The 20,624-nt window shown below is 55.8% G+C and overlaps 5 protein-coding genes across 5 annotated transcripts; 2 read left to right on the forward strand and 3 right to left on the reverse strand.

Annotated features, from left to right (window-relative positions):
* Positions 1-399: 399 nt before the first annotated feature.
* MONBRDRAFT_38766 (uncharacterized protein) lies at positions 400-3,036 on the reverse strand (the record flags this gene model as incomplete). The annotated part of the gene is made up of 6 exons (XM_001749540.1): positions 2,775-3,036; positions 2,363-2,633; positions 1,786-2,241; positions 1,446-1,548; positions 1,171-1,333; positions 400-645 (listed from the first exon to the last, which is right to left on the reverse strand). The coding sequence occupies exons 1-6, from the start codon at positions 2,991-2,993 to the stop codon at positions 400-402; spliced, it is 1,458 nt and encodes a 485-aa protein (XP_001749592.1). The 5' UTR covers positions 2,994-3,036.
* An 846-nt stretch (positions 3,037-3,882) lies between these two features.
* Positions 3,883-7,860, reverse strand: MONBRDRAFT_29060 (uncharacterized protein; the record flags this gene model as incomplete). Its single annotated transcript, XM_001749541.1, has 16 exons — positions 3,883-3,981; positions 4,068-4,152; positions 4,230-4,296; positions 4,374-4,700; positions 4,887-4,952; positions 5,277-5,412; positions 5,530-5,581; positions 5,711-5,889; positions 5,962-6,478; positions 6,593-6,684; positions 6,773-6,873; positions 7,055-7,133; positions 7,243-7,334; positions 7,421-7,507; positions 7,587-7,635; positions 7,747-7,860. The coding sequence occupies 16 exons, from the start codon at positions 7,858-7,860 to the stop codon at positions 3,883-3,885; spliced, it is 2,142 nt and encodes a 713-aa protein (XP_001749593.1).
* A 3,718-nt stretch (positions 7,861-11,578) lies between these two features.
* MONBRDRAFT_11691 (uncharacterized protein) lies at positions 11,579-12,847 on the forward strand (the record flags this gene model as incomplete). Its single annotated transcript, XM_001749475.1, has 1 exon — positions 11,579-12,847. One exon carries the CDS (start codon positions 11,579-11,581, stop codon positions 12,845-12,847), a length of 1,269 nt encoding a protein of 422 aa, XP_001749527.1.
* A 594-nt stretch (positions 12,848-13,441) lies between these two features.
* Positions 13,442-15,024, reverse strand: MONBRDRAFT_38767 (uncharacterized protein; the record flags this gene model as incomplete). The annotated part of the gene is made up of 5 exons (XM_001749542.1): positions 14,923-15,024; positions 14,777-14,840; positions 13,789-14,047; positions 13,599-13,687; positions 13,442-13,505 (listed from the first exon to the last, which is right to left on the reverse strand). Coding segments are annotated over exons 3-5 (183 nt in total), but the record flags the coding sequence as incomplete, so codon positions are not given.
* A 673-nt stretch (positions 15,025-15,697) lies between these two features.
* MONBRDRAFT_34172 (uncharacterized protein) lies at positions 15,698-20,612 on the forward strand (the record flags this gene model as incomplete). Its single annotated transcript, XM_001749476.1, has 20 exons — positions 15,698-15,826; positions 15,914-16,048; positions 16,153-16,711; positions 16,800-16,917; positions 17,067-17,172; positions 17,273-17,428; positions 17,510-17,640; positions 17,715-17,781; positions 17,878-17,973; positions 18,112-18,181; positions 18,306-18,408; positions 18,504-18,606; positions 18,719-18,895; positions 19,002-19,124; positions 19,232-19,342; positions 19,464-19,654; positions 19,744-19,853; positions 19,998-20,120; positions 20,230-20,298; positions 20,375-20,612. The coding sequence occupies 20 exons, from the start codon at positions 15,698-15,700 to the stop codon at positions 20,458-20,460; spliced, it is 2,763 nt and encodes a 920-aa protein (XP_001749528.1). The 3' UTR covers positions 20,461-20,612.
* Between the last annotated feature and the right edge of the window lie 12 nt (positions 20,613-20,624).

Here is a 20,624-nt window from a genome sequence, read left to right on the forward strand (position 1 = left end):
GAGAGAGAGAGAGAGAGAGAGAGAGAGAGAAGCGCGCAAACACAGACAGGACTGCATCAAAAAAATGCTACCTCAAGCCTACCACACCTACCATCACCGTATCAAGGGGAATTGCTTTGAAGATTCCACACACCGTGTCCTCAGAAGCACTTGTATGACACACACGAATCCTGATTTTGGAGGAAATGTCAGATGTCAGATGTCAGATTATTTCAGGCTCGGTAAAGAATATGCTCACTGGGTTCGATGGCGGAGGAGATGGAGCGGGTGGTGGAGCTGTATACAGCGGCGGCGGCGGCGGTTGTGACGGCGAGTCCGTTGAGTGAGGGGGTGGGAGATGGGGATGCCCCCGTGCTGGGGGAGATGAGGGAGTTTGCGGAGGCTTTGGTGGTGCCTGGTTCAAGCGGGTTGGACTCGTTGGTGGTGGTGGATGTTGGGACAGGGAATGGGCAGCGACTGGCGGAGCTTCAGGCGCTTCGCCCAGCCGGCTTGCAACTCGTCGGGCTTGACCCCTGTCCTGCGCAACTGCAATTGGCACACGCCGCTTGCCCAGAGGCCACACTGGCCTGTGGAGACATGGAGGCTGTTGCTTCTCTTGGCGCCGCACGCTTGGCCGGCGTGCTCTGCCTGTTTGTGCTGCATCACCTGAATCAAACGGCCAGCGCCCACGGTTTGCTTCAGCTCGCTTCGTCGCTCAAGCCGGGGGGTCAGCTGCTTCTGGCCAGCTGGATCGGCGGCGATGATGTACAACAGCCTCTCCCAGAACCCTTTACCGATCTTCAACTCTACTATCATAGTTCAGCCACCCTTGAGGCTCTGGTGGCTGTGGCCGGCCTCACCATCGTCACCAATCGAACAGCAAGCCACGCCTCGGGGCAGCCCTTTCTGGTCCTCCGCGCAACCAAGCCAGGCTGACATGTGGTAACATATGACAACGAGACAAAGAGCTATTAGAGATTGATTCGGGCAGTAGCATTATGAAAACTGTGCCCAGTGTGCCGGCGTGGCCGCTCCACTTCCAGCAGCGCCTTGTCCAGCTTCAAAACTGTAGGGCGGTAAGCCACCCGTGTCCGGCCCAGCCGCGGCCTATGGCAACGACGCAACGGTCGATTAAGCATCTGCTACCCGACGCAGAAACTGCACCCACCACAAGTCTCCTCGTCCACCTACCGGTTGCTCGCTCAGCTGCATTTCACTAATTCGCAGCGCCTCCTTCAACTCGTCTTCCTCTCGCTGGCGAAGCTCCCGATCCCGCAGCGCCTCCTGGGAGCTCAGCTCCATGGCCAAGCGCAACATGGCCTCCTCGGACTGCGGATTCCCCTGGTCCCGTGCCCTGCCACCGCAATCAAGAGGCAAAAGTGAGTTGTTTGAATATCATAAGTGAGTTGTTTGAATACCATATGTTGCGCTTCGGTCGCGACGCTTGGGCGGCATTGGACACGTACATTTGTTGCTGTTGCAGCACGTGTTGTTGGCGCTGGGCTGCAATAACCGGGTCCCGGGAAGCCGTGCGAATACCGTTTGCACTCGCCGCTGCCGACGAACCGGCTATCCACGGATCAAAGCGCAGCAATCCAAGCGTTGAGTTTACATGTTGATAAAAATTCAAACCAAATTTTGAGTGTAGGCCATGTATCCTCAAATCACCACACCGTCTCTTCGTGCCTTTGCCCTCGTGCGCAGGCAGACAGACAGACAGGCAGGCAGACAGGCAGGCAGACAGGCAGGCAGGCAGACAGACAAGGCAACACAAGAGATTTTGATCGACTGTAGCACACGACGTACCGGTCGAGGAGGAGCGGCGCTGGGGGAGGGTGGGACGCTCCGTGGCCGTGGCAGCGCGAGGGCGAGCCGAATAGGCCAGGCTGCCTGGTGCAAGCCCAGTTCCATTCGAGGCACCACCCCAAGCCTGGCCTGGTGGGGGTGTTCGGGGATCAGAGAAGCGCGGATTGATGGCAACGCTGCCATCCTCCGAATCGCCATATTGATCGGAAGGAAAGGCGTCGCCAAAATTGTAAATGGACAATGGCGGGGGCAAGCTGTCCTCCCCAGGAGGCGGCGTCGCACACTCATCTCTCGGTGGGGAGGGGGGCTGCATATGTGGCGGAGGGGGCCGGCCTCGCGCATCCGATGAATGGCTCATGTGACGTCCCCCCGCCGAGCCTGGCATGGAAACAAAGGCACCATTCCGAGTCTCCAGGTCCTCCATCAGCTGCAAGACGCTCTTGGCACGCTCTCGGACTATAGTGTCGGCATGAGGGATGGGTGTAAGAATGCTGCTGTGGGCAGTGGGGTAGTGTCTCGTGTGGGTCTGCCCCAGACGCTTCGCCACTGCCTACTCAGAACACCCACATGCACATACCATTGAGGCCTTGATCCATGCCATTCTTATCTACAAACTGGAACTCTGGCGGAGGGGCGTGGAGCAGAGTGAGCATGAACAGCAGGCCCAGCAAGGTCCAATGCCCAGTCCTGCGTCTGCACAACTGCAGACGAGCAAGTAGGCAAGCCTCGAGTTGAGCTGCAGGTGGCCACCAACCGATTAGGCTCTGAATGGCAAAGACGTTGTGGCGGAGTTCATCGGCCACGGCAAAGTTGTCCTGCTTCAGGAGGTATTCCAGAAGAATCAAGCACTACACAAAACAACAAAGCGGAGAAATCACGCCGAGACATGAGGGAGTGCAGATGTGCGTGTTCCCTGGCGCTCGGGGGTTTGATTCGCCCGCAAGGCACGGGCAGTGGCAGCCGTGCCTGCGTGCGTAGCAACCATTCACCTTGTACGGGTGGCGCCAAAGCTTGCCACTGTCATCAAGCCGCTTCCAAATGATGGCCATCATCCCCGGAAGTCGCGTGAGATCCTTGGCCCAAGCCCCGCATTGGGCCAGCAGCGCCGGCGATGGAGCCATATCATCGTTGCTCGTGGCCTCTCGCACATCACACTCGGCCGGAGAGTACTTGCGCATACTATTCTTCATATTACGGCGCAGCGACATGGTGATAGGGTTTCCTCTGCCCGTGAGCAGTTCAACCTCGCCTGATCTACCGCCGCACACCAATGTTCTCAACACCCGCACTCAACCCGAGCTGCCCCGAGCTGCCGTTGCTACACGCCCAGATGGAGCCAGAGGGAGGTACAGCAAACGTGCAAACTGAACATGTACCAACAACGCACATGCAACTCCCCCTTGGGTTTTTCCTTTTGTTTCGGAGTGAGTGTGTGTGTGTGTGTGTCTCTCTCTCTGTTATTTCTCTCTTTACCGACCAAACCAATTCATTTCATGTCTCTCTCTCTCTCTCTTCACACACACACACACACACACACACACACACACACACACACACACACACACACACACACACACACACACACAGAGACCGGCAGCTTAGCTTGTGTGTCTTGCTTTCGGGATCGTCCCTTGCTCTTGCAGACACGTAACATACCACGCTCTATCGCCCAGCGCTGTAGCCACTGGCTACTGGGGTACGCCAGGCATTGGCCTTCCACCTTTTCCCAGGCCAGTCCCATATACATTTCACACTTTGTATCCCATAGACACGACAAGATGGGGCAAGATAGGGCATATGGTTTGGTCGCAAAGAACAAGAGGCCAGCACGTGTCTCATTCCCACCAAGAAAGACAAGGCCGCCATCAAAACGGCGAGGAGAAATGAGGCAAGAGAGGGTCCGAGTTCAATGGGCTTGCGACCCGCGCAAACCAAAAGAGTGCGGCTGCACTTTATTGACTGAGAGGACGACCAGTCACATCCAAAATTTCCCACTCCAAAAGGAGGCCCGTCGGGGACTCATCAACCGAGTACAAGCGGGTCCCCGCCCTACGCCGCGCAGTGCATCATGAATAACGAGCATGATGGGCCCACGAGTCACGGGCCTAGCCCGGCAGGGGTTGACAAAGCCACATACCTATTGAAGCCCAGACCGGTGATGCTCTTGTTGTGTTGTGCATAGATAAAGGCCTCGGCCTGGCAGTTGAGCAGCGCGCACGCCCATGAGGGGTAGGTAGGGTGCGGCACATCATGGGCATTAAATGAACGCTCACTGAGCTTACCGCCTCTGGCGCCGGGTAGCGATAGAGACGCAGCGTGCCCGTCCGATCTCCGCTGGCCAGCAGCGGCATGCCAGAATCGACTCGCCTACAAGAACATGCGTGAGTATTGCTAGAAAACCTCGACACGGTTGTGGGGATCGGCAAGTCAATGCGGGCTCGTACAGCGCCACCGGGCCCAAAACAGCCGCATCGTTGCCCACGGCCGCCCAGGCCCCTGCAGCTTGCCAGCCTAGATACGTCAAATCGGACCGCTTAGATTTGCGGGCAATTAATTGTAAGCGCACTCCATAGTGGACAGCGACGTACATATGCGCGCGGCCGGCGTGGACCATGCAAGGGCGCGGGCCGTTTCCACAGAAGGTTCCGCCATGTCGGAGATGCGGCGTGTCGTGACCGTGTGGGCCGAGGCGATGCGTAAAAATTGACTCGCGTCACAAATGTCGATACCCACGATGGGGTCGGCAAAAACCTGATGCGTCTTCTCATCCAGCGGTCGGTATGTCGGCCCGTGCACGCCCGGGACACTGGCCGCTCGCTGGTATATCCGCACCATGCCATCTTCCGCACCAACGGCAAGCAGCCTAAGAGTTGTCGTGCAGTCGTCAGCGGGTTGCCTGTCTCGCATCAGATCGTCTACTTTGGCGGACCGCATCCAGCGACAGCACCAGAAGCCACATCTCACTCACATGTCATCACAGCTAAACTGGATGGCCGTAATGCCAGTGCCCACAACATAAAGTTGCTCTGCCATACAAGCCAAATCAGAATTCACAATGCAGTCGGGCACCGCGGCAAAAGAACATGTTCCCACCGACTCACCTAGAGAAGCGCCATCAGCAGCCAGTAGATCAACCACACCAGTAGCATAGCCAATGGCCACCACACCTAAAACCCGTCCACGACGGTCCAACCAAAGACCATTATGCAAGGCACAAAAGTGTGTTGGTCTACCCTGCCCTGCCTTTTGTTGCCCAGACAAAGGAAACTCCAGCACTGCCAGTAAAGCACAGTACCATGCAAAGGCGAAACGGCCAGGGACCGAGGGAGGCCGTCACCAGCATTAATGTGCTGCCAAGCCTGGCGGTCAGTGGCGCGCAGCAGCGACAAAGGCGCGGGAATGAGGGGTCAAGCTTGAAATAGAAACCGTGTGCAATCAGTATCGAAGACTTGCCGGTCGGGCCAGGTGTGTATCCCAAGCCGTGATCACACCGTCCCTCGTCGCCGTGACAAAGTGCTCTTGCTGCGGGGCAGCAGCCACAACGGCACTGGAGTGGCCACGTGTAATGGTGTTGACCGTGCCCTCGCCTGCATCCACGCTCTGAACGACGTTGGTGCTCGTGCCAATCTGAGGCAAGTCGTGAACCAAGGAAAAAAAAAAAAGTGGCGTTGTTTTGAATGGCAGGCCACAGCACGCAGAGCGGTCGGGACTATGCCTTGGCGGCCAAGAGGAGTGTTGACGTACGAAAAAGTCGCTCAGATAAGGCAACCCGTCGACGGTGACACATGCCAAGGCGCTAAGCATCGAGTGAAGCGGTCAGGGGCGGCACTGGAGAAGCTGGAAGCTTGTCAAGTCTCCTTCGCCCAACGTTCTCGTGGGACTGGGAGGCTCAGAAAATCTAGGCGAGCTGGGGCAGACCACGCACCGGACACCGCCATGCACGGTCATCTCGTTGAATTCGTCATCGTTGACGGGGAAGAGGTCATAGGTCCAGGCCCACAGGCGCACGCGGCCATCCTTGACGCCACCAGAGACAAACCCCTGCTCGGTGGCGCACAGGGCCCCAACTCCCCCCTCGTGGGCATTCTCAATCAGGTGTGAGATCTATGATCCGGACCAAGGGCAGAGGTGTGAGCCAGTGTGATGGGGTTGGCAAAGCCGGTGGATGATACGTACATTATGATTGGGAACCGGCTTGGTCCAGACGAGAATGGCGCCGGACGTGTCGCCCGTTACCGTGAGGCCTTTGGGAGACGTCATGGCGCACAACACGGCAGCAGGCCGATCGCGCTTGCCAAAAATGGCTCGCTTTGGGGCCAAGGTGACCGTCTGGTCATTCTGGGCGCTGAGGGTCCAAAACATGAGGTGTCGCTTGCCAGCAGTGACAATGGTGTTGCTGGTAACGTTGACATGGAGCGAGAGAACATCGCCGCCCATCGCCTGAAAGATCATGGGTACATGGTTGCGCCAGTCCCACAGGCTCAGCAGTTGTTCTTGCTCTTGGTACACCAGGAGAATGTCGGGGTCCACCGGGGAAAATTGCAGGAGCGCAACTCCGCTGAGATTGTCGTGCTCGAGAGTGTGCAGCGTGGCCAGCGTATCGGGATCCCAAAAACGGATGGCGGGGCGGTTGCGCAGAGAGGTGATGGTGCCGACTGAGGCCATCACATCCCCATCGGGATGAAGAGCCAGTCTAATTGATATGGTGGTGAGGGTCTGACCGGCTACTGCGTGGGGTGCTGGGCAAAGGGCTAGGGGGGCGCACGGTGGACAAGCGTATGAGGGGGGCGGAAGCGCCATGACCTACGCTTGAACCTGAGACCGATGCTCCTTGTAGAGTCGCTGCTCGTGTGTGGTCGGATCGATCAAGACGACAAGAGTTCCGACTGGAAATGCAACCTATTGACCGGTGGGGGTGGGGTAGTGAGGGCGGGGCGGAGATCCGGGATGCTTGGGTCACCAGGCTCAGCAGAGGTCCTGCTCGTACCTCATTGGTTTTCGGGAGATAAACGACTGCGTGGCGTAGCTTGCCATTGTAGCCATAGGCTCGGGTGAGGCGCAACGAGTTGAGGGGTGTGCTCGTATCCACTGGAATGCATGCCAATTCGAGGATGAAGGCACACGTGTGTGAATGTGGCTGGCTGCTTTGTCAGCTCGCTTCTCTGTATCCCTTTTCAATTCCTGCCCCAAATGCATTTCATGGCGGAAACTACACCAACACCCTGCTGCACTGGATCCCAGATGGGAAGCTAGCTTTGGAAGGACGTACATGTATTGAGGTCTTCGACATCAAGGGGCGGATGAACAACGTTGGCATGATTGTTGATGACCAGGGTTGGCAGTTCATCCTGGCGACAAGGAGAAGGGCAGCGCGGGGTGCGGAATGGCGTGAGTTTGGCGGGGACGTGGCTTGCAATAGTTGTGAGTCCTTGCCCTGCAGCAAGGCAGGGGCGGAACCTGGAGCTCGGCGGCGAGATTTTTGCGGGAGTTGCGCGAGCGAATGCGCGCCAGTTTGCGGTTGGTGCTGGGCCGACGCTCGACGGCAGCCTCTGTACGACAAGATGTTGGCGATGAATGAAGAACCTTGAGCGTAGTTTTTGGGTGCTTGCACTGGGATGGAGCGAGGCACACGTACCATGATTGGGGGAGTTGTCGGCATCAAGGGCAGCGGTATTGCTGGCGGGTGTTTGCGGCCGACGCAGGGAACTGCGGTTGCTGGGCACTGGCGTAAAAGAAGGGAAGAATCAAGTGAGAGCATGAAGTGTAGCTGGGCAAGCCAAGGATTCCAAGCCCTCGCGCACCTTTGTTGGCGTTCTCCAGCTGCGAAATGCGGGTTTTGAGAAGCTTGATCTGCACAACACAGGAAGACAGGATCAAGACGTGCTTGGACTACGTTGCTGTTTGGACAGGGGACGAGGCTGATGGAGGCGGGGTGCGATGGTTTCGTGAGTTGATTCGTACCTGGTGATGGCAACCTTCAACCTCCTTGGCTTGGAGGGCGATGACTTCGGCGAGATCAAGAATTTGCTGCTGGAGGTCGGCGGTGGTTGGGGCCGCCGGCGGGGAAGCGGCCATCCTCCTCGGGCAACGAGGTTCAAGAAGAGCCGTTTCGATGCACCCGTCTTGGCGCGATCGGCAAAGTGGATGCGCGGTTTTAGCCCGAGGTGGGCGAGGTCAGACACGACGCTGCCTTTGCCCTTCGGAAGGGGGTGCCTAGCTCGGGTGCCTAGCTCGGGTGACTAGCTCGGGTGCCTAGCTCGGGTGACTAGCTCGGGCGCTCACCTACCCGTCGGGTGCTGGGGGTGGGGTTTGAATGTGAATGAAATGGGATGGAGGCCTGAAGCTGACGACGACCGACCAGGACAGCGCGCAGGCAAAGCCATATGCATACATGCATGCGAATGGCAAATTGTACTTCACTGTCTTCGATTACACGATATGCTCGTTTTGCGATTCTCAGCTCTGATCAGCTCGCGATTGCTGCTGACGACGATCACACCCTCTTCACCTTCATTGCCCTCTCCCTGAGGCCTGAGAGTGTTCAGGAACGTGGCGAGGATGACGTTGCGCGTCTGGACGCGCGAATGGGAGGGTTTGAGGGGAATATGGGTGCAATAGGGACGCCTTTTGCCGTGTGATGAGAGGGCATCTTGCAGTCACATCGTCGTGTGACCATATTGTGAGGGTGCGCTTGTCCTGGGACGGCCTGTCTGGGGGTCCATGGGGACGCGACTGGAGGGCTGAGGCGATGCAAGGGTGGCTGCCCTTGGGCATGATACCGGTGTTCTTGATCAAAGAAGCATGTGTTTGTGGGATTTGCGTGCGATGGCAGCTCGGGGAAAGCTGTGGGAGCGTCATCGATGTGATTTGGCGATGCAGCCAAAGTCCCGATCTGCTTCGTTTGCATGGCCGTGAACAAGCGTCATCAAGCCCGATGGACCCGCCAAGGTCGGCTGGTTGTGCTGGGAACCCCCGCCCCGCCATGATGTTTGGCGGCGAAATCGACCAAAATTGACCCAACTCTTGACGTTCCAGGCCGGTGCCAGACAGCATCACTGATCACTGCCAAATTCACATGACATGTTCTCCTGCACACGACGTCAAGGAGGGGCCGGCGCAGGGAGGACATGGCGCTGATGGCGCCTGATTGGCGCTGGCTGCAGAACGACGCGGGAAACGCTGACAGCAACATATGACATTATTCGTCCATGGAAGGATAGAAATTGTGTTCATCGATGACGTTGTTATGGCAAATGCGCACGCAGAAAATTTTCCCTTTTATTCTTCTTCTTCAACTTGCCTGTCAACACGAAATGAGATTTCGTCAAGGACGAAGCGAAACAGACAAACGGAATGAAGGGCAGGACGGAGCGGAACACCAGTATCTTTTTTACTTCAAAGGTTGCAAGGGTTTAGGGTATGGGGGGACAAAAAGCCTTACTTCACGCGTTTCCGACGTGCTCTTCCAGGCAACAGCAAGGTCACGTCTGAATCCATCGTTCGTAGAAGTCAACCCCACATTTTTGAGAGGGATGACCTGACGTGGGTCCGGGATGCTCGGGCGTTTGCACAGGTGTACTGGGGACAGATTTACCTTTTGCATCAGTGTAGGCGGCTCACTTGCTGCAAGTCAGTGTGAGAAGGACAGTGTAAGCAGTCGTGAAAATCTGCAATTGCTGATCGAATGGCGGTCGATCATCACGGAGGGCTCTCTTTGTGTGCCAGCAGTGACGCAGGCTGAGTCAGGTCAAATTGAGCGTCAGCGCGCAGACGACGAGATCATAAAGATGGTCGTGGTGGAGCCTGTTGCAGGAGCACCAAAACAGCAGAAGAAGAAAGAGAAAAAAAGGCAGAAGCAGCAGAAGCAGAAGAAGAAGCAGAAAACGACGCGAACGTTCGCATTACAAGACGAACCAAAGACATCATATGACGAGAAGAAGAAGAGAAAACAGCAGAAGAAGCAGATGAAGAAAAGATGGCTGACATTGCATTGCAGAAAGTCTGAGAAGGAGGGGGGCGGGGTTGAAGAAGTCAGTCGTGTAGCGGGGGCAGAGGCACAAGGGCAGCGCGATATGGGATGTCTCTGCAACGCCCAAGCCAAGACATTCATGGTTCATGCTCGGGGTGTTATTGCCCCGCTCGTGCCAGCGTTGCTTACCATACCCCCACGCACCCCGTTGGCGTGCCCAAGATTTCTGGCGTGTTGTGTGGCGCAAGGATGCAACCAAAAGATGAGGGAGGAATTATGGGGAATGAAGACGCTGGCCCTGACGGCGCCGGTCAGCGTCGTTCCTCCGGAGAGCCTTTGGGGTCAAATTCGGGAAACTTGAATGGAGCCGCATACAGCGCGTATGGCGGTTCAAGCCCACCGAGCCCTCCGAGAAACGTTGCCTATGTCCACCGACCCCCTGCTTCCCAAGCAAGCCCCAAAAGCTCGATTCGACCAACTTTTCTGCAACCTGTACCAAAAAAAGCTTTACTCCCAGCAGAGACGGGGCATGCATGTAGGCCGTGTCTCGGCCAACCCCACCCCAGACGCTCTGCCAACGTCAATGCCGAGAGTGATGCTGATCCGTCTCGCCTACGCATGCCAGTGCGGCTGGTGATCAAGCGTCATGGGCATCCGTCAGCGCCACGCGTATGTTGCCGCTTCTGCGATGGCGCTGAAGCACCGGCCCTGTTCCTGATGAGGGGTTCCAGCCCCTCTACGTCTTCTTCAGCCAATCAAACAAAGTTGAAACGAGGGCAACGACCGAGCCCACCACCAGCCCCCTCCTGACCATGCCCGTCCATCACATACAAGCGCCCCGACACATGATTGCAAAACCAGGTCACGGGGATGTTGAAATTGCCTCATGCCATCATGGACCTTTCCTTCCTTTCCTTTCCAAAAATTCATATTTCTTTCCTTTCCTTTCCTCTGGCTTTTTTTTCCGGACAATTTGAGAGGTGAACCCCGTTTCCCCACATTTTGCACGCACACAATTGCGCCATCGGATGATCCCCCCTCCCCAGGATTGCCTTTTTTGCCTTGCCTCCTTCCCCCCAAATGATCAAGGGGGGGTAGATCGCCCCGCATTTTCTTTTTTTAAGTAANCGGCCCCCCCCCCCCCCCCCATTCTTGCATGAAATCCCGCCATCATCCATCAGGTTGTCGTCCATCATCCATCCACGTCACCACGAGGTGCCTGCCATTTTTGTTTGTTTGTTTTTGCTAAGCGATCCTCTCGGTGCCGTTGCCCTTTATTTTTTGCAACCTTGCTGCACGCGCACACCCCTCTGAGCATTGTCTTCCACGGTCCACGAGCTACCGTGGGTTTGATCCACACCGCCAGTTTAAGCAAGACAAGTTCTTGAAAGACAACGCAGGCGCCCGTCACCACCGTTGCTGCTCCACCACCCCGCCCTTGCCTCAACTCAAGGTAAGCCGCTGCCCTCGTCCGCCCGCCCGCGTTTACAGAAACACACGCACACACGCACACAAGAGAGCGAAAGAGAGAGAGAACGAAGAAGAGAGAGAGAGATTGACATCAACAACATCTTTTCTTTCATTTCTTCTTGCTTGAAATCTTCCTTTTTTCTGACTTTTTCTGACCTTTTCTTGTTCTAAAATTTCTCTCTCTCTCTCTTTCTGCGCATTTTCGTTCGTTCGCTTGTTGCCTGCAAGACTCCTCCTACGCCTACACACCTTGAAGAGTGGCTGACACTTTTTTTTGTTGGTTGCTCTTGTCTCCTCACTTTTGAAAAAAAAATTACATTTGACGCCACTTGGACGCTTTGTGTAGGGCTTAGGATGGCTGCGGCGGCGTACGGCCTTGAGTGGTCGCAAGCCTTGTACGCCTCCACACCCCAAGCTGCAGCTGCCGCTGCGGCCGCCGCCCGAGCTGCAGCAGCAGCCATGGCAAACAATCAAACTTCGTTTGCAACTGGCGCCTATCAAAACCACCAAACCCCCCACATGGTTTTTGTCCCCTTTGCCTCGCCTCATCTCTACGGCCCTTACGGTATCACCCAGCCACAGCCACAACCACAACCACAGCCACAGCGCTTCGCCGCCGTTCGGCCCCATGCCGACGCTGCGGGCGAGCCCCCGGCACAGCGCCCTCGCCTCGAAAGCAGCACCCCCTCAAATATGCATCCGTCCCCACAGAGCGAGGCCGCTGCTCAACACCAGGCTCGACGTGACGCCGGTATTACCGCCATTCTCAACGCTGGCTCCCCCCGTCTCGGCGCACACGAACCTTCGTCCGCGGGCCCCATGCGGCCCATGTCCCCGGAAGACTTTGGTGCCCGACTGCACGATCGCCACGAACACACCCTGCGCCAGCTCGAAGACCTCCGCCGTCGCTATTGTCAGCACCAGCCTGCTGTCCCAGCCACCCAAGCTCCCCATGCATCCACCACACAATCTCAGCAACCCCCCTCTGATCACGCTCAGCTCGTGCAAGTCCTGATGACAGCCCAAGCCCAGCAACGACAGTTTCTTCGCTCTATTCGTGCTCGCCAACGTCGAGACGACCAATTCCGGCGTCTCGGCGTTGACCTTTCCTCCCCGGCCCAGCATCCCGAACCTTCATTCCAACATGTCTCTGCCACCGATCGACACTTGGTCGACCACTTTGGCCACGTTCTCCGGGCCCATCGCATGAGTAACGCCCCCCTCAAGCAGTCCCTCAGGCCCATCCTCTGGCCCACCCCATCAGAGGAAGAAGAACAATCAGTCGAGGACAAGGCCAAGAGCGTTGCCGCCACCAACCCCTGCCAAAGCAAACCCAAATCGCCTGCTGCCACCCAACCCCCATTGCCCACCAAGCCAACCACCGACCACTCGGACATCCCTGACTCCTTCCGCTGCGCCATCACCCTCGAGCCCATGGCTGATCCCGTGGTAGCTCTTGATGGTCACACTTATGAACGCACCGCCATCGAGCACTGGCTTAAGACTCAACGCAAGTCACCCATGTCCAACCTGCCCATGGGCACCACGCTGATTCCCAACCTGACCCTCCGCAGTATGATGCAAGACTGGCTGGAACAGCACCATCAAAAGTCTTCCTTCTAAAGGACTCGTGTTGCTGACAGCTCCCCAACGGCTCTTGTTTCCTCTCTCAGCCATGCCAAGCATGGAAGGCAGAGTTTATCCCGCTTTCACTCTTTGACCAATGTTTCTTTCTTGTCTCTGGTGCCAATTGTGTTCCTTTGGTTTTTTTCCTTTTGGTTGACCAAGTTTTGTCTCTTTCTGCGTGTTTATTTTCTGCTGTCCTTCAACACATTTTCCAGGACTTGTCCTGACGTGAGCCGTGCACCGTGTGACCTGCCACTTTTTTTCTTTTCTTTTCTTGAGTGGTTGCCACGTATTTCTTGTAATCCCCCAGTTGCGTCTGCGACCCAACTCGTGTGTTCTATAAACAGAGTTTTTAGAGGTCCTCGTTGACCATATCCGTCTTTTATTCACACCTTGCCCGTTTCCCTTTCGAATCATTGCATTTTTTTGCCGCTTTGGCCGGCATTGTTATAATTCATCTTTCCGACCAGTATCATGGTTAGCTTGTCAAACCCTTGTTCTGTTGAGCATGGTTTTCTGTGGCGTACGCGCAGTGCATCAGCCTGTTTCTTTGCTGATGAACAAACTCGTATATTACACGTGCTCAATTATCGTCGATGCCTGCATCAGTTGTCCCGTAGTTTGACCCTGTCGCACGAGCTGCTTGTCGCAGAGTCTACCCCTCAGCATGAATCAGCACGCGAATGGGATGATGGTGGTGAGACGGGATGGATCGTCGACAGCCAGCCTGCAGATGAGACAACCCCACCTCGCAGAGAGCCGCAGGGTTGGGCTTGGTGCTTTGAAAAATGCGCCAAGACAGGTTTGTTCGTTCACAATGGTCTCGCAATGCAGCGGCTAGTTGACGGGAGATGGGCCAATGAGACACCTTCATAGCGTGATAAAAGAAAGGTGGGGTTGCGCGCACGAGATGAAGATAGGAGAATAAAGAGGCTTACCAGTGGTGGGTCCCAGGGCAACAAGAGTCATGGGAAGCTTGGCGGCATCTGCCGGGGCTGCTGCCAGGAGTGCGAGGGCGCCAGCCGGACTGAAGACTACAAGCTGCACTGGCTGCGGATTGGGAAATGCAGTCCAAGCTGGTAGGTGTGCAGCCCAAAACGCTTGGGCCCGCTCAGCAGAAGGTGCAGCGTCGTAGACAGTGTACTCGGCAAAGGGTATGTCAGCGGCTTTCAGGGCTAACGGCAGCTCATCTCGGCGCTGCGCGCCACATGCGTAGCATAGATGACCCTGAAGTCAAAAGGCAGTGATATGAGCTATCGGCAGGTGATGGCTGGACTGGACGCGGCGGCAGCGGGGGCGTACTGGCGAGGATTGCTGGCGCCACCAGTCAATAACCGCGGGGGCCAGCTGGCGTGCGCTGCCGCTTTCCTCCCCAAAGACCTGGCGGTTGTCGTTGCGATGCAAACAAAAAGTGGAAGAGGAAAAAGAAGAGCTTAGAGCGCGGCAGGTGAAAGAATCATTCAAGCCAACAAAGTCACACGCACTTACCCGGGTCGTCGAACCGAAAGAGGCGCGAATGAGATCACCCGTGGCGGTGCCCACGGTTACCCATGTAATGTTCGCGAGTCGGACCAGGTGGGCCGCAGAACAAGCAGAGCGCTGGAGATTGAGTGACACCAGATGACAAAGAATTCAAATCGTGCATTGAGATCCCAAACCACTAGCCGGAGCTGTTCGGACAAACCCGCGCCAGTGCCTTCAGATCCGTGACTGGCTGCAGGTTGGATTTACCTCAACGGCTTCGACGAGGGCTTTGACGGCGGTGCCTGAGGTCACAATCAGGGCTGGCGGCCGTGCAACAAGAGCTCAATCAGTAAGAATTGGATCCAGTCATGCTGGCATTTGGTCCAGCCGAGTACAAGAGCTAGGGGCGTTTTATACCTGTGGCCTCGCGCAAGCTGGCCAGTACCTCCTCGTATCCCTGCGGAAGAAACTGCGTCTGGAGCAGTGGCCAAAACTCGACCTCTGTCGTTGGCACGGCAGCGAGCGCCTGAAAGAGCCAACAGCCACCATCAGCCACCATCAGCCGTACCAGTGGCGTTTTTCTACCACAAGGCCATCAAGAAACGTACCTCGGCGTAGCGCTGATCCGCCTCTTTGAACAACACAATACACGGTCTTGCCCCGCCCGCCTCCTCGGCAGCCATCTTCTCTTCGCGCCAGCGCCAAAATCGTTTGGAAATAAATTGCTGACATTTCAAACGACCTTTGATGCTACCAACTGTCAGTGGTACATGCATTGACAACCCTCTTGAAAGAAGCAGCGAGATCCTCGTTGACATCAACCTCGTTAAAGTCTGCATCAACCTTCAGTTTTCATAACGTATTTTACGTTGTAGATGCAACAACATCCATTTTTGCTGCACAAACGCACACTAAGGTGAGAGCACACAATCACATACACATCTCTCTCTCTCTCTCTGAGCATTTTGGGCCTCGTGCAGCACACGGAAGAGGGTGAAGAGCGTCCGTTGCTGGCTGAGCAGGTGGTACGTACGGCGGGTGCCTTGATCGGGTACTAGCAGCTGTACGGAAGCAAGGATTGCAAGTTGAGCCGTGTGGAGGATTCGCAGCCAAAGGGAGAACCCTGTTTTGCGCGTTTTTGCGCGACGAGATTTGAGCAGAGGCGAGGTGAGAGGATCGCGAGCGATCATCGGTGGGCGTCGGCTGTCTGGGCGGACATGACCAGCTGGATCTCGACGTACCAGGCCAATGTGCTTGTTTCTGTGCCCCCTCAACCCCGCTTATTGCGTCGCCTCACCTTTGGAAATGCCCATGCCTTTACACTTGATCCTCTCGCACCTCTCTTCCCCAAGAATATCCAGACCACTGGTACACACCGTCATCATGTTCAAAAAGCGACGCGCCCCCCAGCAGCCGCCGCCACCGAGCGTGCATGTGGAAAACCTTGAAGGCAATGCCATGGATCGCAGCAATTCCCTTGTCACCCCCACGCGCATCGGCAAATCCCGCTCGGTGCGTCTCACGCCCAATGATGCGCCACCCACGGGCTCCTCGTCCGTCTTCGGCCTCACCCCCCACTCGCTATGACTGATCGTTTAGATGCGCTTCCTACGCCACCGCCGCAAGCAACGCCAGACAGTTGAAGATTACTATTTCAACGAGACAGAAGCCCAACTTGAGGACGATCCCACCGCCATCACCGATCCCGACATCAATGCACTCAAATCCTTCAAGGTCTGTCCGTACCTAACCCGGAATGGTGCATGCACGTTCTTCTGTACCCCGGTTGCGTTGCCACCGCTTGCTGAGCATCTCATTCAAATCCGTGTGCCACCTAGTCCACCAACATCAATCCCGAAGCCGCCTGGTTTGGGAATGAAGCTCAACCTTTTAGCAGCGAAGTGTCTCAGGCTGAGACCGATACCCTTTCTGTCACCCCGCCCGTTTCTCGCCTCGTTGAGCGTACTGATACACAACGCACTGCAGCCTCTTTCAATCCCGCCGCGTCTACTCTTTCCCGACGCGTCAGCAACACCCGCTCCTTTTCTGCTGGCTCGGAAACCGCTTCACTGCACGCCCACACCTCCGTTCACGCCGGCCCAGCTGAGGAAGATCTTTGCGTGCACAACTTTCGCCACACCGATACACGCTTCTATTCACCCAGCCTCAAGTCCAATCGCTCCCAACGCAATGGGGCCACGAGTGCTGAATCCGCCGTTCAACTCGGCCTCCACATTATTATTCGTGGTGCCGAGGGGCTTATGGCAGCCGACAGCAACGGTACCAGTGACCCCTTTGTCATCATTCGTCTTGGCAAACACAAAGAACAGACAAAGGTCATCAAAAAAACCACCGAGCCCGACTGGAATCAGGACTTTTTCATCCCCCTCACCTCAGGTCTTGGTCTCTCCCGCTCGCCCAAGCTTTGCTACCTTATGCCACAGCGCCTTTTTAGCAGGCCTCTCACCCCGGCGGTGCCCCACAGAGTCCCCCACGGTACTGGAGCTCGAAGTCTACGACAAAGATACACTCTCTCAGGATTACCTGGGTTCCGTTCGCTACGACTTTTCTCAGCTCGTCGTGAACAAGGCCCAGCCCGTCACGTTCGTACATTGACCTCTCCCATCCCAATCCAGCCCAGCTACCGTGCCCTGCTATGCATTTCCTGCTGGTGTTTTTGTCAAGCCCTGTGCTGTCTTCTCAGCTTGAGCTCACGGTTGTTGCCCCTCCCTCCTCTTTGCCTTGTTTTCAGCGTGGCACTCAAGGATCACGGCAAGAGCAAGAAACCGCTCCCCAACAACAACCTGGGCTACATCGACTTTGAACTGACCAAGATGCCCATGAACAGTAACCTCCTGGTACGATGCTCTCTGCGTTCCTGACTCGCGTCGTGAGCTCAATCCGCCCACGCACCCTCAACCTTGGTCTTGGTACGCATGCGCTTTGCCGCGGTCGCAGGGCTCGTCACGGCTCGGCGAATCCAACAACGAAGCTGGCTCGCGCCTCGTGACCGTCGATGTCATCGAGGCCTGGGATCTGCAGCCATGGGACGACAACGGTCTTGCCGACCCCTACGTGCGCCTCAGTATTCGCAAGCAAAAACGCAAATCCAAGGTTCGAATGGTAACTTGATGGATGATTTTTGACATGCCATGGCGCTCAGCCTGACTTTTTGCACCGGCCACCCTCCTTCAGGTGTGCAACAAGACGTTGCACCCAGTCTGGAAGCAGCGGTTTGAGTTTGCAGTACACGATGCCACAAGCAATCTCCTCAAGATTGAGCTCTACGATCGTGATCCGGGCATGTCCGATGAACTCATGGGCCAGTAAGTGCTTTAAATAGCGAATCCGCTACTCTCGCTGCTTCCCAAAGCTCACGATCTTCCCTCTGCCATGCCAGCTGTGAGATTGACCTGACCAAGCTCTCCATGGATCACACGCACTCCCTCAAAAAGTCATTGGGCAAGGTACACCTTGCTGTTATGATCGCAAGGCGAGACTTTTGCTCGAGTGCTTGCCTTTTTTTTATTTTTGCCTGACCATCCAATCCTTTCTGTCCATAGCCCGAGGACGGCGAGATTTATCTGCAGGTCACTGTGACCGACTTTTTCGCTCGCAAGGCACTTACGGGCCTCAAGGATCTGGCACCTGCCGAAGCGGTACTCACAATCTTTTCTCCCTCCCTCCCTCTCTCCCTCCCCCTCTCCCCCTCTCTCCCTTTTTTCCTATCTTCCTCCTTTGGTGTTTGATGGACGAAAAATATTCTTCTAACCGTGTTTGTCCATTCCTTTCCATAGGCCCAATACGTGGGCATGCTCAAAGTGTACATTCACATGGCACGTGGCCTAGCTGCGCGCGACATGGGCGGTTCGTACTTGAGCTTTGCTCTCAAGGCTAGGCTTTTATGCATCCACTTGCAGGCAGCGTGAGCATGCTTTTGTATTTGCTCATCAGCTCATGTCATTCGACGGCGATTCGGGGATATTCGCAGGCACATCGGACCCATTTGTAGTGTGTGAACTTGGCAATAGCCGCCAACGTACTCGCACGATCCAAAAGAACGTCAACCCCGTTTGGAATGATACCCTACAATTGTACGACAATGCCATAGCGGCAGGCTGCCAAAACACGGCATGGACTTTCTTTAACGGTGCCAAGCTCACAACCGCATGTGCTTGGTGCTCAATAGTTATGTTCGTGATATCTTTGATGTCTTGCGCGTAACCATCTATGATGAGGACAAGGGTGACAAAAAGGAATTCATCGGTGCCCTCATCATTCCTCTCCTGGAGGTATGGTATATTTATGCCGGTTGCTTGCTGTTCGATTGTTGATCGCAATGTATCTGCCCGGCCCTCTGACGCCATGTAACCCCGGTTTTTTTTTGGTTTCTTTTTTTCTCAGATTCGAAATGGCGTTCGCGACTACTGGCCACTCAAGACTGCCTCGCTCACGGGTCGGGCCAAGGGCAAGATCCAACTGAGCATGGATCTGCAGTTTGATGCCCTCCGTGCCTACAGCCGCGTCATCAAGCCTGTGGAAGAGCGCAACATGGATGAAGAGCCCAAGTTCAAATTACCAGTACGTGCCGTGCCGGTCGGCGCTTTGCGTTGAAGTATCACCAGCCAAGCAATGCACCCTGTCCGCCCATTTTCACAACGGAATTGGATTGAACGTTGCGGCTTAGATTTTCAAAAACAACATCCGCCGCTTCACATCAGTCATCAAGATGGTGGTGGGCGGTGTTGGCGTGGTGGACAAGATGTTCAAGTGGGAGTACGGCATTGGTTTCACGCTATGCTCGATCGTGGTACGCGTCGAAGGAGGAGCGAATCGCTCTTTGAAGACAGTTGGCTGGGCATGGCGACTCCGCACCTGGCACCTCACCTGCATGCCGTGTTCTGATTTCACCTGCAGTTCTGGGTGTGGATGACGCTGTTCTTGCAAGTGTACCACGTACCATTGCTGGTTGCACTGCGGCTGGGCTACAACTGGTTTACAGATCCGGCGGCGCGCTCTCTCGTTTCGGTGCGTTTTTCTCTTTTGAAAAGATTAGATACAGCGTTCTGCGACTGTGCGTGCCCCGGTGTTGCCCAGAAGAGACATGTGCTCACGTTCACGTCCACATTTCTTGACTTTGGCCTTTCAGAGCAAGGATGAGCTCGAGTCGTATGACGAGTATGCCTCAGATGAGGACGACGAAAGCGACGAGGAGGATACCAAAGGCAGCAAAAAGAGCAAGCAGGGTATCCGTGAGCGCGTTCGTGCCATTCACTCCGTCGGTCAAAATGTGCAAAACAAGATTGGCGAGGTGGCCTCGCTCGGTGAAAAGTTTAAAAAGTACGTCGCTCATGGCGATGGAGCGGGGCGCGCCACTTTGGCCCATCTCAAATGAACCGCGGCTTACTTTGCCTGTTGCCCGTTTATAGCCTGTGCAACTGGAGCATCCCAGCCATGACGGCCATGATTGTCGGCGCCATGCTGGTGGCCTCGATCGTACTCTTCTTCTGCAGCATTCGCTACTTGCTCTTGATTGGCGGTATGTCGCCGACGCCCAGGCTGCAGAAGGGAATGGTGGCAAGCATTGCTATTGCGACACGTGGTCGGCCTGAGGGAGCACATGACTGCCCGGGCTTTCTTTGGCATCACGAGCCTCACGGACGTTGGCGGGTGGGGATCGTAGGTTTGAAGCGCTTCTTTGATTGCGGCGTGCGCAAGTATGTGACGGAGCGGCGGATGCGACGCAGCCGCAGTGGACAGAGTGGACCCACCAAGCCCAAGAGCAATCCAGCTCTGGCTATTTTGCGTATGTTGCATTGGTGCTCGCGTACAAGCCCGCAGGCTTGTCGTGTGGTATGCTTTGTACGGGTGTTTGTGCATGATCGCTCATCGCTGACTCGCATCCTCGTTGACAGGGCGTGTGCCGGATGACATTGAAAAAATGCAGCGCCGCAAGTTGAAGATGCCCAACACCAAAGAACGCGGTTTGTAACATGCCAGCGCCGCGGTTGCCTGACTTGTGGTTTGCCGGCTTGGCTCACCGCTCGAATGTGTGGGCAGGATCGAGGCCGTCCATGGCCAGGCGGCAAACCTTGGAAGCCTCGCAACGCGACGATATGGGGGATATTCAAGAAGATTTTGACTAGCGGGCGTGGACATGCAAAGGATGTCTGCCAACGCCAGCCTAGATTCTGGACTGCCTATCCATTGTGTGCTTGATATTTACTGTGATGTCCGACTTTCTTTCAGGGTTGTGTGCATCAAGGAGCGCAACTCATGACCGTCTCAGCAACATGTGAGAAGTCAAGAT

This window comes from Monosiga brevicollis, genomic scaffold (assembly GCF_000002865.3).
Source record: "Monosiga brevicollis MX1 MONBRscaffold_31 genomic scaffold, whole genome shotgun sequence".
Taxonomy (NCBI): domain Eukaryota; class Choanoflagellata; order Craspedida; family Salpingoecidae; genus Monosiga; species Monosiga brevicollis.